The sequence below is a fragment of the Populus nigra genome, chromosome 5 (assembly GCF_951802175.1).
Source record: "Populus nigra chromosome 5, ddPopNigr1.1, whole genome shotgun sequence".
Classification (NCBI taxonomy): Eukaryota; Viridiplantae; Streptophyta; class Magnoliopsida; order Malpighiales; family Salicaceae; genus Populus; species Populus nigra.
The window spans coordinates 5,484,106-5,501,478 of NC_084856.1; the positions used below are offsets into that span (position 1 = coordinate 5,484,106).

General features: G+C 30.2%; 1 protein-coding gene across 1 annotated transcript; it reads left to right on the forward strand.

Annotated features, from left to right (window-relative positions):
• The first annotated feature begins 869 nt into the window (after nt 1-869).
• On the forward strand, nt 870-4,083 carry LOC133693577 (bidirectional sugar transporter SWEET1). Its single transcript, XM_062114812.1, has 6 exons — nt 870-1,001; nt 1,161-1,197; nt 1,625-1,720; nt 2,211-2,490; nt 3,402-3,521; nt 3,684-4,083. The coding sequence occupies exons 1-6, from the start codon at nt 968-970 to the stop codon at nt 3,861-3,863; spliced, it is 747 nt and encodes a 248-aa protein (XP_061970796.1). The 5' UTR covers nt 870-967; the 3' UTR covers nt 3,864-4,083.
• Nucleotides 4,084-17,373: the final 13,290 nt, after the last annotated feature.

The window sequence follows — 17,373 nt, forward strand, 5'->3', positions numbered from 1 at the left end:
TCGGCAGAACAGCCTGGTAGACTGCGTGTAGGCTCAAGCACGCGTCATTTGTAACTGCACCCTGTGACCAACTCCCAGCTAATTCATGCCATGGTGCATGTTTATTACATGTGTATATTTCCTTCTTTTATCCTCTTAATCCTGCTTTGCGTCTTAATTAATTTATGGAAGCTCACACAAAATCTTGATACGTAAGATAGTAGCCTGTTGTGTAAGAAGTTGAAGCTGTGCGAAAATGAAAATTAGCAAAAAAAATATTATTTCAATATATTTTTTTAAATAAAAAATATTTTAAAAAATAATTCTTATTACAGTACCAAACAGACTTGAAAGATTTAGCCAGATCAAATTAAAATTTACCTTCTTTCTTACCATCGATCATTTTAATTATTTTTTTCTTAAAATGATCTTCGCCCTCAAAAGAAAATATGCTAAAGGCCCTTCTTGACTTCACCTTATCCCCACCTGCAGACACCGGCTTCAAACGTGTGATTCATCTCCCAAATCCCTTATGTTTTGAAGAAGAAGAAGAAGAAGGTGTGGAAGGTTTCTAATGCTATCCAGTATGGCAATGCCTTTTGAACCGTAATACGGACATCTCGGAATTATTAGGAGTAATTATCTGAAAGAAGCTAATATTCCAGAATAAAAGACAAAAAAAAATAAGTTTTATTAGTTTTATTGCGTAACAACTTTTTCACCCAATCTCACATCGGACATCGCTTTCACCCTACATGAACTAATGCCATTATGATGCCAGTTAACTAGCACACAGGATCTCCCCCACTGGGCAAGTCAGTAAGCAAGCAAACAGATGAGAACGGAAGGAAAGAATTTTACTGCGGTAATTTTCTTGTTTCAGTTCTATATAAACCAGTGGCTTCTGACTTGCTCTGCATATATTATCTCCATCTGCTAAAAAGATTCTTCTCCTTTGGAAGTTTCAAGGTTTCCAAGGTTGAAGATAATGGATGTCCTGCATTTCTTGTTTGGAGTTTTTGGTGGGTTCTTTTAATTTCATCAATCTATCTCTCCTTTGCACTTGGTTTTCTTTCTTCTTCTTCTTCTTCTTGTTTCTGAACAAAATGTTTTCTTCTTCTTCTTCTTCTTCTTCTTTTCGAGGGGACTAATCAGTGGTTTCTCTCTGTTTCTTTCTCCAGGAAATGCCACTGCTTTGTTTCTCTTCTTGGCTCCAACGTATGCACCAGAACTTTTCGTTAGCTCCATCTCTGTCTCTGTTCAACACTAGCACACACATGCACGACAACACCTGATTGACATTTATGGAGTTTCTTGGTTTTGACAAGTTCGCTTTGTAGCTTCTAATTGCTGTTTTCAGTCCATGGGGAAGACAAGAAAGACTATCTTCCTCTCTGGCTATAGAAATGCCTTTTGAGCCATGATCAAATTTCTTCAACTTTAGGCTGTTTTCTTGAAAAATGATTCTCTTCTAAACCCATCCTTCTTTTCCTATGATCTTTTTTAACTTGCTGGATCTTCTATCTTGTTTTTCCTTTGCAGTTTTGGGGTGCTACTAGTTTTACCACTTTGTTCATATATTTCTGTATTTGGGTGATCGAGATTCAATGATCATTAAATGAAAACTTGCCTGATTTGTTGATAGGATAACGTTCAAGAGGATCATAAGAAGCAAATCCACAGAGCAGTTCTCTGGCATTCCGTATGTGATGACCTTGCTCAACTGCCTCCTTTCCGCTTGGTGCGTGCTTCTCGTTTCTTCAACCACCTCTTCTCTCTTTACTTCTTGGCTCTTGTGTATTACACCTTCTGAATTGTATTTTCGGTTCATCTTTAAAAGGGTATTCTTGTAAACCAACTGCTAACATGAGCTGCTTTTGGTTGTCATCAACAATGAGCTCAAAAGACAAAAATTATAGCCACCTTTGGTACATCCTCAAACGATATACATTTGAAGCCAATCCAAGAAGATGCAATTCAGTGCGATGAATTTTATTTTTTTCCCAGTCTGCTATTGCTTTGCGGCTTAATTTACTCTATTTTGGTATATATTGGACACAACGAACAAAGCATGGTGCTGTTTTTATATATATCTTTTTTAATTGATGATTTAGGTGATCAGGTTTCATTAAGCTTGTTAAATTGGACAGGTGCAGCTTTTATTTTCTTGGGTTCATGCATTTTTGTCTAATCACTACCACTTAATCGTTAATTTTTATACGTTGTGGCAGGTATGGACTGCCTTTTGTGTCCAAGAACAATGTTTTGGTGTCAACAATCAATGGAGCTGGCTCAGCAATTGAAACCATCTATGTGTTGATCTTCATCATCTATGCACCAAAGAAAGAGAAGACTAAAGTCCTTGGCCTCCTCACTCTTGTGATCACCATCTTTACTGGCGTGGCCTTGGTGTCCCTTTTTGCTCTTCATGGCAACGCCAGGAAGCTATTCTGTGGCTGTGCTGCTGCTGTTTTCTCTATTATCATGTATGGCTCCCCACTGTCCATCATGGTAAGTCAAGTTACTCTCAAGTTCTTCACTCTTTTGTGTAAGTTGCTCCATCAGCCGATTTGTTTTAGTTATTGGACCACTGCATCACGAGGTTCATTTTAGCTGCTCAGTTAGGCCCTTTTATGAAGTCATCAGAGAGTAGCTACTATTTGATATATTTTAGAGTACTCTGGTCTGGCTCTGTCAACTAATAACAAGTTCTTTTTGCTTATTTGTAAGATTGCTTTATCAGAGAGTAGTTATTTAGCTCTGTTTTAGCTGCGCCATCCTTAAAAGTTCCTTGCTTCATTGGATCCACCTTGTTATTCTAATTTTCCTCAATCTCCTATGGTAGTCTGTGTTTGTCATTGCTATAGTTTTTATTATTATGATTTGAAAAAATAAATTAAAAAAAACTATTAATTATAGTTTTTTTCACTAGGATTTTTAAAAAGATATTTTTTAATTAAATTCATGAAAAATTATAATTTATATTAATTAAACAAATATTTTTATATTTATAGCTGAGATAAAACACAAGACACCACGTAGCATAAATAAACGGAGGCATAAAGTAGCATAAGGTAAACAAGTTGGGGAGATGTCAAATCCTGTCCTTTGGGGGCACCAGTGAGAGAATTCGTAGCATGGAAATGAAAATAATATTCCTTGTGATTCCAATAAAGTCATTACTGCTGACTTTCTGTGGTTTGGGACATGGTTTGCTTTCTCCAGAAAATTAGAAAAACTAATTTTGTTGCCATGCCTGTGAAAGGGTGTTGGGCTGTTAATGATTTCTTCTTCATCGTTCTCTCCTATGGAAGGGGAGATACAACATATGTAGAGGATAATATCATATCATACAAGATATTATAAGCTATACAGTGCATTTTTTGTAAGATGATTATATGTGATTTTGTCTGTACCTGCAGAGGACAGTGATTAAAACTAAGAGCGTCGAGTACATGCCATTCTTCCTGTCACTGTTTGTCTTCTTATGCGGCACTTCCTGGTTTGTCTATGGTCTCCTTGGTAGAGACCCTTTCGTTGCCGTAAGTTCCTCAATCTCCATGCTTCCTTGTACCTGATCAATTTACTCACTTTAGGCTAGCTAGCACGTTGGTGCTGGTGCCCCATAATTAGGTTCCATGTGGGAAACCCAGAATTAAAATTCTCGTGGAAAATATATATGCTTACGCTACCGTATATTACAGGTCCCAAATGGAGTTGGCTGTGGTCTAGGGGCATTACAGCTGATATTGTACTTCATCTACCGTAACAACAAGGGCGAGGCCAAGAAGCCCATCTCTACTCATTCACTAGAGATTGGTCCCGGAAAAGTCCACCAAGAGAAGAAATTGGTTGCCAATGGATCCCATGATGAACGAGTGTAGATGATTTCAGTGTGCAAGCTGCTTTATAATGCACAGGGACTGCCTCCCAGTTTACTTGTTACGCTTCAGATGACCTTCTTTGCTGCAAGTTTGATCACTTGTTAGGAGTCTTTGTTTCCAAGTTCGCTTTTAAACTCTCTTGTATTTTTGCTCTGCAACTAATGACAGCCTACCTAGATGATGATACTATACAAACAAAAAGCAGGATGCTTTCGGCGGATCTTTTGGTTGTTGCGAATGTGGCTTGAGACACCTCTTTGTCGCCTTCTATTAATTCTAATGGATGCATGCAAGTTCCAACACACAATGATCCGAAAAATAGAATGAACTACAGGATGTGTCATTTCCCAGTAACGTGTTGTGGGAAAGGATGCTTGCTCCTGTGTATCCTGGACGGTGAACGGTCCATGGCATTTCCTTGAGAAAATTGCTCACGAAAAACTTGGTCTAGACAGCTTAATTTCCCAGCCCTTGAAATGATTGGTAGGCGTAGGACATTACCTGTCTGTTAATAAACATGAAAATGCGACTTCGCTTGCCAAAAATGGAACTGCTTTCGGTCGTGAACCAAAACGATGGCCAATATATGTCGTGGAGACAAAATTATGTGACCATGTGCAGCTGCAATAACCGGGGAACTGAAATTATTCTACCATGTGCAGGAGCAATAACTTGGTCTCAACAGGCATTGAAAAATTATCTACATGTACCAAAAATTAATTAAATTATGATCTATTTGATAACGCAATAAATAAGAGTGAATAGTTATATTATAGAACACTAAAAAAACTCAAGATAACAATATTCTAGGATTTTCAATTCACCATAATTACTTCTATGTGAAATTTCTAATTGAATTTTTCAAATATATTTCTATAATCAAGTTTTTCTAATCTATTTATCAATCTCTCTCAAGTATTAATAAAATATCCTTAGCAAGAAGATTTTATGCCGAAATTTATTTATTAAAAACGATCAAACTCTTGAAGATTACACAAAGCTATGAATATCTGTATTCTATAAATTTCTTAAGGTATAAATATAGACTGAATAATTAATTCTCAATTACGCAAATGATAATCAACGATTTTTAGATGGAAAACTCCACAATGTCTGATAGATATAATAATTACTGCAACTCCACAATGTCTTTGAACTTTATTATTTTTAGCTCCCATATAGATCATGTTAAATACAGCCAAGACAGGCTACCATATAGATTAACTATCAAATGAGAAAAAACATCATTAAAACTTCTAGACTTAATTACTCATGTATTAGCATATAATCATGAAGAATCAACATTAAAAGTGTTCTTATATGCACTCTATCACCAGCTAATGATTGAGTCAAAAAGTTGAGCTAAATATGTTATTTTTTAGGTGGGGAAGAGATGAAGTATTTGTTTTAGTTTTAAACTGGATACTTGAAGTTTTAATTGATTTGAATAAATAAAATTAAATTTTATTTATCAAATCAAGCATTAAATATATTCTTAATTGTGGTTGATTTAAGTGGTTCGGCACTTGTTCCTTTTAAACAAGTTCTCGAGTTCAAACCTTGTAAATGAATTACACTATTATTGAGAGAGCTTTATCCCTTAGTAAGCCTACCCGACTCAACTAGATTTGTTAAGGTCCAGTGGACTTCTAGATACCAGGGTTTATATATATATATTCTTAACGTTGCAAGAGTCTCATATAAAACCAACTAAAATAAAACATCAAACTCAATTTCAAATTAATTTAATGTGAATGGATTGAATTAGAAATTTAAAAAAAATCAAATGATATAAAACATTAAAAAAAAACATGGTGGATTGTATTCATATCAATAATAATGTTTTAAAAAATTATTAGCACGTGCATTGCACACGCCAACGTGTAACCCACCCTACCATGTTTAGGTGATGTAGGCGGCAACTTACAATAGAAAAAATATTCCTCCTTGGTGTTTTTAGATTCGTCTAGGCGGGGCCAACCTCCCTAAGCAGTGCGTGCATGGTGATCCTATCTGATTTGGTGCCGATTCAATTTTTTCCTTTTTTTTTCTCACATCCACCATGATTTGTGCACTTTCTCTCAAACAAATCACAGCAGCCCTTCAATTTTTTTTCTCTTCAAATTTAATCCATGTTCTTTAAATTGTAATTTTTTATTTGAAAAAACTATTTCAAATTGGAAATTATATTCAATTTCATCCTCCTTTAATTTTTTTTCATCTCTTAGATTTGTCCTCATTCTTTTATTTGCTATTTTTTAAGAGATGATTTCTAAAAAAAAATATTTTTAGCAATTTCATCCTCCATTTGTTTCTATCAAGCTTGATTCTCATTTTTTTATTGCTATTTTTTTATATAATTTTTTTAGATTGATTTTTTTATTTTATTCTTCAACATTAAATTTATTGGAAATTGAGCTAATTGATTGAGTCCGGGTCTTAAATTTCACAAGTTGTGATTTTAAAAGATTAACTTAGATCTAGAAGATTCGTTTGGGTTTTCTTTGTTTTTCATATTATTAAATTAGGATTTTCTTTTTTATATTATTAAATTAACTGAACTTATTAAACCTAATTAATTCAGTGATCCGAGTCTCGGATTTTTTTTATTGCTTTTGAAATCCTAGCGTTGCTCGAACATTTTTCTTCTTACGTTTAGGAAAATTTGGCCTACTCATGGCATTGTGATGACAACTAATATAGGTTTACCCGAGTCATTGTTTTTTTTTTATTTAAATTGGTTTCTGCTTTTGATCTTCAATATTTGATTCATTATAATTAAGCTTTCTAATTTTTTTTATATAGGTTCTATGATTTTATTATGATCTCATATCGCAGATCGCAGGTTTTGAAAAATAACCATGGTTGACTTATAGTTGTAATATGACATGTTAGGGTTTTGTTTTGTATAACTTATACGAATTCATATGAGTTATTTGTTAACTGTTAAGTCATGAAAAAAAAGTCATAATTATAAATAACTTTTTACTTAAATTATTTTAATAAAAAATTAAGTCAATTTTTTCTTTAAATAAAAATTAAACTTTTTAACTTTTGACATGCATTCTAACTTATAATATTCTTTAAAAAAGTTGTTTTGAGTACTTTTTTTCATCATCTTCCAATTTAAAAGTTATTTTAACTTATTTTTATTCAAAGTTATTTTAAAAAAAAACAACTTTTGAATTATTGCTTAAAGTTAACAATTAATTTTTAGGATTCATGTTAAACAAACAACTCTAGATCATTAAATTCATAATTAATGTGAGATTAAGAGCATTTGATGGTACCTGGTCTATACTAAAACAGGTTGGGATCTCACTTTTTTCTTATGTTCAGTCCTTGTAGTTTTTTATTTTGGTCTAATTTTTATGAAAAAATACTTTTTGGTTCTTTGTTATTTTTTTTAATTTTTAATTTACTTAGTGCTCGTAGTTTTAGTTTTTCTGTTCAACCTTAAAATTTATTTTTATTATATTTTAATCTTTGTGATTTGGGATGAGAGAGAATTTTTTGGATTTATAACATTTTCTACTGGAAAAAAGATCAGTTTTTGTTTTGTAGGTCATTTTGACCTTTAACAATGCTTAGAAAAAAGTATATCAAATTTTACAAATATTTTTTTTATTTTATTTTTTATTTTTTGAAACTCATACTCTTATTGATTTTTCTTGAAACCCACAAATTATTTTTGTAATTTGTGGATTTAGGCTTTTTTTTCTTAGATGTTAAATGCACTAGCTCATCCTTCAAGGCCTTACAGTGACAATCCCTTTTATAATGTCCTTTGTTTTTTATTATTTTAGAATAAAATATTTTTTAAATAAAATTATTAAAATGATATTTAAAAAATTATACAATCATGTCATAGTTTTTAAATAAGATTAGAGTTGTTTATGGTAATATTAAAAATTATTTTATAAATAATTATATATGAATATAATATGTAAAAGTTTAAAAAAAAAATTGTGGGCCTTGTTAAGAGTTTGCTTTGATGGATTTTAAGTTTGAAAGCTTCTATTGGGGGGGTTGTCACTCGCACGCGCTGATGGCTCAACATAACCAGCTTGTGAGTTACATGAGGTCTGGGCCTAGAGCCTTGGATTCTGAATCCTGCTCTTGGATTAATAGCATTATTTCATTCCTGACATTTTTTTCAGATTTCGTCCAATTTTCTACGTAACAAGTGATAGGCGGCATGACATGTACGGAAAAAAAACACATGGAAAAAAATAAATTTTTTAAAAAATAAAAATTAATATAAACTAGCTAAATGGTCCATGCTATATTATGGGGTGGACCAAATTTTTTCATAGCACAAGAAAAAATGTTCAGGTTACACTAATATTTATAAAGAAGAAAGAATAATCTAAGATCTAAGGAACTGAAAGGGACCGCATGCATCGTTTGATAATCGACCTTGAAAGCAAACCAAACAAAATATTATAAAGTAAGCATCAAATACTTACATTCAATCGATTAATTTAATTTAATTAAAAAATTTTCCTTTAAAAAACCAAAGTTTAATAAATAATGGGAAATAAAACTTGAGATAACTCGTGTTATTTTCAAAATCAGTGCAAAATCTCATAGAAAGCGAAAAGAAAATAGAATTCAATCTCCAATCAAATAAAATTTGAATGAGAAAACAGGTTCGGATTAACCCACGCAAGCTAGTCCGAGTGATTGAAAGAGATTGCTAGTGTCATTAAAGCAATAACATGAGAAGCAACCAAACAAAATACTATGAAGCAGGCATCTAATACCTATATTTAATCAATTAATTTAGTTTAATAAAAAGAATTCCTTTTAAAACAACTAAATTTAATAAAGAACAAAAACAAACTTGTGATAACCTATGTCATTTTTAAAATCAATAAAAAAATCTCATAGAAAACAAAAGGATAAAAAAAAAGGAGCCTTATATCCAATTAAATAAACACTAAATGAAAAGGGTTGACCTGTTGAACTAGTCTAAGTTTTGAAGCAATAAGTCATGTGTTCTTTATATAAGAATGAGCTTTAAAATATGACCAAGTTGAAAAAAAATATGCTTAAAAAAAAAAGGAAAACTAGGGTATACCTTTGAAACTCAAGCTAATTTCTCTAACCCATAACTCGTTAAATTCTATACTTAGGTTCGATAAAGAAACTCAATGCTTGACCATTTTAATATTGAGGGATGAATTTAAAAAAAAATCAAGTTTAAAATATTTCCAATACAAAAAAAATAGCAATAAAAATAAGGATCAAAATTGATAAGAAAAAAAAGGCTATAGAAAGACGAAATTATAAAAGAAAAATCAATTTTAAAACCATCTCATAAAAATAACAATCAAAAGAACAGGGATCAAATCTGACAGCTGAAAAAATCAAAAGGGGATGAAATTGCATAAAGATTCAAATTTGATAAATTATTCTAAATAAAACAAATAGAATCAAAAGAAGAGGGGTCAAATTAAAAGTAAAAAAAAAATATCCTAAAAATTTGGAGGGTTATCACCAAATTTAAGGAGGAAGGAAAAAAAGGGTTGATGGTGCCAAACTGGTGACACTTAGATCACACACTCCATCTAAAAGTGGAGGGGTCGCCGAGACGATCCGATTGCAGCCTTGGAAGCCGGTATTCGATAATCAAACGACGTCGCACACATTGTTTGATTTCAGAAGACATTGTTCACATGCCATCTTTATTTTTTTAATAATTTTCATACTCATAAAATGACCATCTCGCCTCTTATATAACATGATAGAGAAACTATGATAAAAGGATGTAAACACCCTTAATCCCAAGCCTTTTTTTAGTCAATGAGCAATAAAATAATTTAATTGTGCTAAAACAAAAAAAAAAGACTAAAAAGCCCTTGCATATTAGGTTTTTGTTTTTGCTGCCAAGGTTAAATAAGTAATTCCACTATAAAGAATAAAAAGATCAATTTATCCCAATCAATTTGACAATGACTAATAAGTCATATGAAAATAATAATAATATCCTTGCTAGTAATTTTTTAAATGAGGCAAATTAGTAAAAATATTATTCTAATATACAGTGAATTGTGTATTGGGCTGCAGTGTTTTATTGATGCCCCTTGGATTTTTTTTAATTAATAAAATACAAGTGAGAAAAAAAATATGTGGACATAATCTATCAAACTCTCTCTCTCCCTATTTAAGTTAAAATCGATAATAAAGAAAATTCCAAAACTGAATTCCAGAGAAATGTAATGTTAAATGATTAAATTAAAATAAAAATAAATTGAAGGACTATAAAAAAAAAAAAAAAGAGTTTTCATTGTGCGAAGGCGGTGAAACCTCCAATATAGCACAACGAAATATTGATTCCATGTATTTTTTTTTAATAACATGTTAATTAAAAGAACCAATAAACGAAAAATATACCCAAAAAAGGTATTGACCGATGAGCTCACGCTTAAGTTATGTTTTTTTCAGTAAAAAATTATCCAAGCCCAAGCTGGCTTCCATCGTTCATGATATATTTCGGTGACAAAAAACATCATTTGATAAGATAATTCTTTTCATTGTTTTTAAACCAATCCGATTCAAACCTTGAGTTTAAAAAAATCAAAATAATATTATTTTAATGAAAAAAATAAAAATTAATGAATTATAATCAGGTTTTTAACTGTGTCAGCTAGATTACTGGGTCACACTTAGTTTTTTCTTTACTTGTTTTTTTTTTCAACTCGACCTGATTTCAATCTCGAATCAACTAAATCCCGAGTCAATTCATCAGATCAAATTTTAAAATTATGATCCTTTCTAGATGTTAAAACATGAAAAGTTGAAAATTATTTTTCAAAATAATTTTAAAACAAGTTATTTCAAAATAATTATTTTTCTGGATGTTAAAACAAGTTATTTAAAAATTATTTTTTTCGCGCTCCGGTGTGTCGCGAGCTAAAAGATCACAGCTGATCCTCCAATTAGACACAACTTGGGTATGTATGCATGGCCTAGGTTCTGTGAGAGACGCACGTACAAGAGTCAAGCACTTTCACACTCACTCACGTTTCATGTATAGATAGGGTGGAGATTAACTTTAAGGAAATTCGTTGTGAATTATATGCTTTAAATAATTAATTTATAGGATATATCAAATGATGTGCTTTTTTATAGAAAAATCTATATAGTTAAGACATATAATTAATGTATTGTTAAATTTTTAAAAACGATCATCTGAACCTTAGAAACAATGGAGATCAAGGTGTGTTTAATAATTAGATGTTGATGAAGTCTTAAAAAACTCCATGGAATTTGGACTCTTCATAGCTAGTAATTTACAGGGACAAGATCAATGGATAATACGATGCTTGTAGCAGAAGTAGGGTGGCTTGCACCGGCAAGCATGCAGGTATTGTTTTTATATCGTGGATTCTTTTTTTTAAAGTAATGTTTAATAACGTGGTAGCGGTTATATTTTAAAGTATTTTTTTATTTAAAAATATATTAAAATAATTTTTATTTTATTTTTTAAATTTTATTTTTGATATCAACACATCAAAAAAAATAAAAAAATAAAAAATAATATTTTAAAATAAAAAAATAATATTTTTTCAAAAATATTTTTAGAAGACGGACAAAAGGGTCTTAATTTTATTAGCGTGGGCTAGGAGTTTTTCATTTTAATTTTGTTTTGGGCTTTCAGCCTTTGGTTGGATCCTAGGGCTTGGATGGGCCCTACTGTTCGTTTGGGCCGAGGGTCACCTCCTTTCTTTTTTTGTTTTTTTGTTTTATTTTGCTTCCTCTCGTCCTCGCTTCAGCTAGGCCTCCTGGTTAGACTGGCTTCTTCCTCTTTCTTCCTCCTCGACATAAGGTTGGGCTACGATGTGAGGGAGGTTTGTTTGGGCCACTTATTCTCTTCCTCCTTTTCTTCTCCCTCTCTCCGTCTCTCTCCCGTCGTCCTCACCCCCACTAACTTCGGTTAGGACAATAAGGATTCTGCTGGGCTTGTCGGGGAGTTGCCTGGCCTGCCCTTCTCCTCTCAGCTTCGGTTAGGCCACTTATCGGCCTAATAAATCTTAGCCCATCATATGCTAAGTTGTCTATGTAAAACTATATAACATAGATTAAAAAAAAAATGGTAGATCATATTTTATCATACAATTATGGAAACATAATTTATGAAAATAAGTAAAGTTACATTCGACGGTTTTGTTTTGTTTTGTTTTGTTTGAAAAGTAAATTTGTCGTCTATTGTGTAATAAAGGGAAATATCATTTTAAACTTTATATATATATATATATATATATATATAACATTTATTTGCTTTAAAAGCACAAACATTTTATCTCCTCCTCCTCCCCGTTGCTTTCCCAGCCTTTCTTAACTTTTATTTCCACTTTAGTCCAAACTAAGCTCGCGTCTGTCACATATACGGTGCAAGAGCAACGACAGTAATCTTAGCTAATAATGAACCCATCTAATTACGGTTTAATACCATCGAAAGAAAATTGTTAAGATGCAAGTTAAAAACTATAAATATTAATTTGGATGTGATTTGTCGGATATAATCCCATCATATTAATACCAAAAAAAAAATTAAATTTGGAATTGAAATTGCAAAAGATGAAATGTATAAAAGACGCCTAATGCAATCTAAGAAGTAGATGAATTAAAAATTGTTTTTGATATATTAATATAAAAAATAAAATATATATTATTTTAATTAATTTTTTTAAAAAATAACAACTATTGTAATAATAAACAGTATTATTTGTATTTTTCCAGTACAATTAATTCTATTAATTTTGAAGGATATAACTTAACTATCAAATTCTGAATTTATTTTTAAAAAATTATTAAAATTTTATATAATTATTAATTTTAAAATTTATAAAATTAATTAAAATATATATAAAGTAATCCGAATATCACGAAATAAATAACACAAGAGCGAAGAGAGAGAATCTTCTTTAAACCATATTCCAACTGTCAGCTTCGCTGATATTAGCTTTAAACGGCCGTTTTGCCTTTTTCTTTCTTTAACGGTGCTCTTTCCGTCAAGTTTCACGTAACAAGTGACACATGACATTGCTCACGCCATGACACATACAAATTTCATCATCATGCCATTCATACATGTCAGATTTATGCATACATGTGTATGAATGATAAGCGAAGTCTTTTTTTTTTCTTCCTTAGCTCGGGGGTTTCTTGTAGACATGCTCAATTTTCAAAAATTGACCTTAAAAAATCTAAAACAAATCTAGGTGATTAAGTTAATTTGTTAATAATCAGATTAATATCAGTTAATTTTTTTTACTAAATTATTTTATTTTGTTTATTTATAAAGAATTTCCTTTTATTTGAATTAATAAAATTTAATTAAATTAATCAGATGAAAAATTAATAGTGTAAGGTAGTCTTATGTTATAAAGTATTTTTTTAAAAAAAATATAGTAATATAATATTTTTATATTTTTTTAAATTTATTTTTAATATTATCCCTTTAAAATATCTAATAATATAAAATAAAATTATTTTTTTCATTGAAATAGCACCGCGTCTCACCGCCTAAGTTCCATATCATCAATATTTTTTTTAATTTAATTTAAAACTTAACATGAATGTGTCGAGCTTCAAATTAGAGGTTTCCTGAATTGAATCTAGGGGGCTGGGTTTAACATGTATGGCTCTATCAAGCCGTCATTTAAGTTAAATTTAGGAATGTCTTTCCAAATTACAATTATACCCCCAATTATTACTACACTATCCTTTCCATTTCTAAGTCAGCATGGCATGGCATTGCCAGCTAACAAAAGTCTTGAGGAAGAAACATCCTTGACAGTTGACCAACCAATCGAAACGACAATTTCAGGCAGTTACTTTACCATAATTTTAAAATCTGATCTGTCCGACAGGTTAACCTGAGATCCGATTAATTCATAGTTGGAACCAGATTAGATTTATAAAAAAATAAAAGAAGCTAAAAACCTGGTTGACCCGACAAAACTCGGTTAAAAATTTAATTGTAACCCATAGACTATTTATTTTTTTAATCAAAACGATGTCATTTTGATTTATAAAAAAAAATTGGAGTTGACCCGATGATCCGGTGACCCAATCTAAACCCGTGACCCAAGCCTTGGGTCGGTTTAACCACTAGACCAGGTTTGAAAACACTGCTTAGGACTTGAGAGGCGCATTAGGGAACTCATGTATTATTGTTATATGCTATGAGTTAGATCAATTTTTTTAATGTAAAAAAATATTTAGGTATTATTAATATTTTTTTCTAATAGAATAAACAAATTATGTGAGAATTGATTCGATATGACTCAGTCGTCTTGACAAGTTCAAAGATAATCTGAATAACCGGTAAAAACATAATTTAAGTCAAATAAATATTGAGACGAAAACATATTGGATCAATTCGAGTCAACATAGATTAACTTGTCAATCTACATGCCAAGACGAAAACATATTGGATCAATTCGAGTCAACATAGATTAACTTGTCAATCTACATGCCAAGTCATGAGATTATGATAACCCTATAAAAATCAAATCAAAACAAATTAAGAAACTCAATTTCTAATAAACCTAATATTGAAGGATGAAACTAAAAAAATAATTAAAAAATAATTCGAGTCAATTCGAGTTAACCTGTCAAACTCGAGCCTCGAGTCATGAAACCAAGATAATCCAATAGAAAGCAAATTGAAACAAATTATGAAGCTTAATTCTCAATCAACACGGTATTGAAAGATGAAATTGTAAAAAAAATTTGATAAAAATGATAAAAAAAAATTTAACTCAAGTCAATCATGGTTAATCCGCCAAACTCGTGACCCAAGTCGTAAGAGAGGAATAACCTCATAGAAAGCATACCAAAACAAATCATAAAGTCTAATTCTTAATCAACCTAACATTTAAAGATAAAATTGAAAAAAAAAATCAATTAGAAAAAAAAATCTTGAGTCAATAAAGTTAACTTGTTAAACCCACAATTTGGATCATAAATCTAGAATAACCTCATAAAAGGTAAATTAAAAAAAATTATAAAATATAATCATCAATAAACCTAACATCAAAGGATAAATTGAAATTGAAAAAAAAACAATGAAAGGGAAAATATTATGTTAGTGAATAGTATTACATGAGGAGTTAAAAATCACTCATCCTTTAGTTTATCAATTTAATATTAACGGACAAAATTAGAAAAGAAAAGTTAATTAAGAAAAAAACTTGAGTCAATTAGTTTAACTCATCAAACTCGCAATCAGTGTCATAAAAGTACGATAACTCAATAAAAAATAAATTTAATATTAAATAATAAAATTAAAAAAAACATTGATTGAAAATAAAAATCAAAGAAACAAAAACAAACAAAGCACTATTATGATGAATAGTACTTTGTAAGGAGAGGTACACTAAAACCCCTTTCTTTTTTAATTTTTTTTGTTAATGTAAATATTTTTCTACACGGTAAGGAATTATTGATGAGTGATATACTTGCGTGGAGCGTATGTAAACAAAGGTTTATTAACAAAAACTCTAAAAAGGGTGGGGAAATATTGTTTTTCCATGCACTATAAACACACACTTATAGACATTGTGGATTTACTATGCCCATGAGTTTCTTTCCTTTTCATCCCCTTTCTTCTTCTTCTTCTTTTTTCTTTTGCACTTTAAGGACCTAATTAAAGGCAAATTTAACTAAAATTGTTAAGGAATGACCAAATTGAAAGATAGCATATCAAAGTGAAACACACGGTGGAGAAGGGTGGTGTTTTTTTAACTTTTTGGTCAAATATTCAACTTAGTCCTTATAATTTTTAAATTATGAAAATTGGATCCCTCCAATTTTTAAAGTTTTTTAAAAATATATTTTGATCCAAAATTTCATTCTACTTATTTTTTAGTTTATGGTTTGATAAATGAGAGAGAGTTCTTGGATTGTGATGGTAGAAAGAGAAAATCATCATTTACATCAATTTTAGCCACTAAAGCAATTTATCTTGGTGTGAATATAATCCATTTATATTCCATGGGGTGACGGGAGTTTCATTTAGGTGCTTTTCACCTTCAAATTGCCTAGAAAACATATATAAGTTTAGGAAGATTTATGATTTCAGGTTTTTGGATAATGTTTTTTGGGTTTTCTAAGATCACAGATGGGTTTATCAAGGTGTCTATGGTATTTTCAAGATGTTTGGATCAAAATAAATTAAAAATTTGGTTTTGGGTAAAAAAAAATATCACCCTCGATTTTTCAATCACCACTGGTCAGAATAGGAAAAATCAGACAACGTGTTATTTGAATTTTTTTTCAAAAACTTTGGGGCGGACAAATATTTGTGGAAGACAACATGTTTTCCACCCCATCAATGAATAAAAAAAAAAATTAAGATTCCACACATGTGGACACTTTCCAAAATGGTCAAGCGTGTTGGCCTAGCAACGTCTGGTTTTTTTTTTTGTTTTTTTTAATTGGTTCTTTTTTTAATATGTATTTTTAAAAATAATGTCTTAATTTATATCTAAATTATTACCCCTTCTCTTTTATTTTTATTTTGTTTATTTAGCTTTCTTTAAATAGTGATTATTTTTTAGTTATTTTGTATGCATTTAATTTTTGAAAATATTATTCTAATTCATTTATAATTTTTATTATGTTTTATATAACTGAACTTTATTTTAAAAATAAAAAATACTTATTTTTGGATAATATTTCTAATATGTCTAACCTTGCATAATATTTTTCCCTTTGTATTTTATTCAATTAATTTTGTGTGTGTCTATTTCTATTATTATTTAATTAAATAAAAATCTTATTTTGATAAACAAATTCATCAAACACAACAAAGTCAAATGTCCGTGTTGCAAGGTCAAATATCTTGATCTACATTTATCTTTGATTTTTTTAGTTTCATCTTTATTTATCATTAATGACTTTTTATTTATTTATTAACATATATGGTTTTTAATTTATTTAATTAGATGCATATATAATTTTCTATTCAAATTTTTTTTGTTGTAAAAAAAATATTAAACCCGCTTCGCCGATCAAATAGATAGTTAAACATTAAAAAAAGAACAACTAAAACATCATACTCATTTCCTATTAATTCTCTATTCACTGATACTCATTTCACTATTTTTTTTTCTTCTAAAGTTTTGGTCTTCTCAATCCCATCCTCTTATGTTACATTTTCTTTGTTTTTTTCTTTTTGAAATATTTCTACCATTTAGCATTGTCTCATGTGTTCATGATTTTAGACAACATTCTATAATTGATTGGATATCAATTTTGCGACATTGAACTATAATTGTTATTAAAAATAACGATTAAAAGAATGATAACCAACTTTGATATTCAAAAAATAAAACCTTTAAAAGAATACATGAAGAAATTAGGCATGAAAACCGAGAAGATGAGAGAAAAAAAAAGATAAAAACAAAGAAAAGAAGAATAGGTTGTTGGAGCAAACCACTACATCGTCACCACACATCGCTGAAAAAGAAAGCCGCCGCTGATACATTTTTTA

Excerpts from the sequence above, each read along its gene's own strand:
- LOC133693577 (XM_062114812.1), top strand. The coding sequence starts at position 968 with ATGGATGTCCTGCATTTCTTGTTTGGAGTTTTTG. Across the intron at positions 1,721-2,210 it reads AACTGCCTCCTTTCCGCTTG|GTATGGACTGCCTTTTGTGT; the intron begins GTGCGTGCTTCT and ends ACGTTGTGGCAG. Across the intron at positions 3,522-3,683 it reads GTAGAGACCCTTTCGTTGCC|GTCCCAAATGGAGTTGGCTG; the intron begins GTAAGTTCCTCA and ends CGTATATTACAG.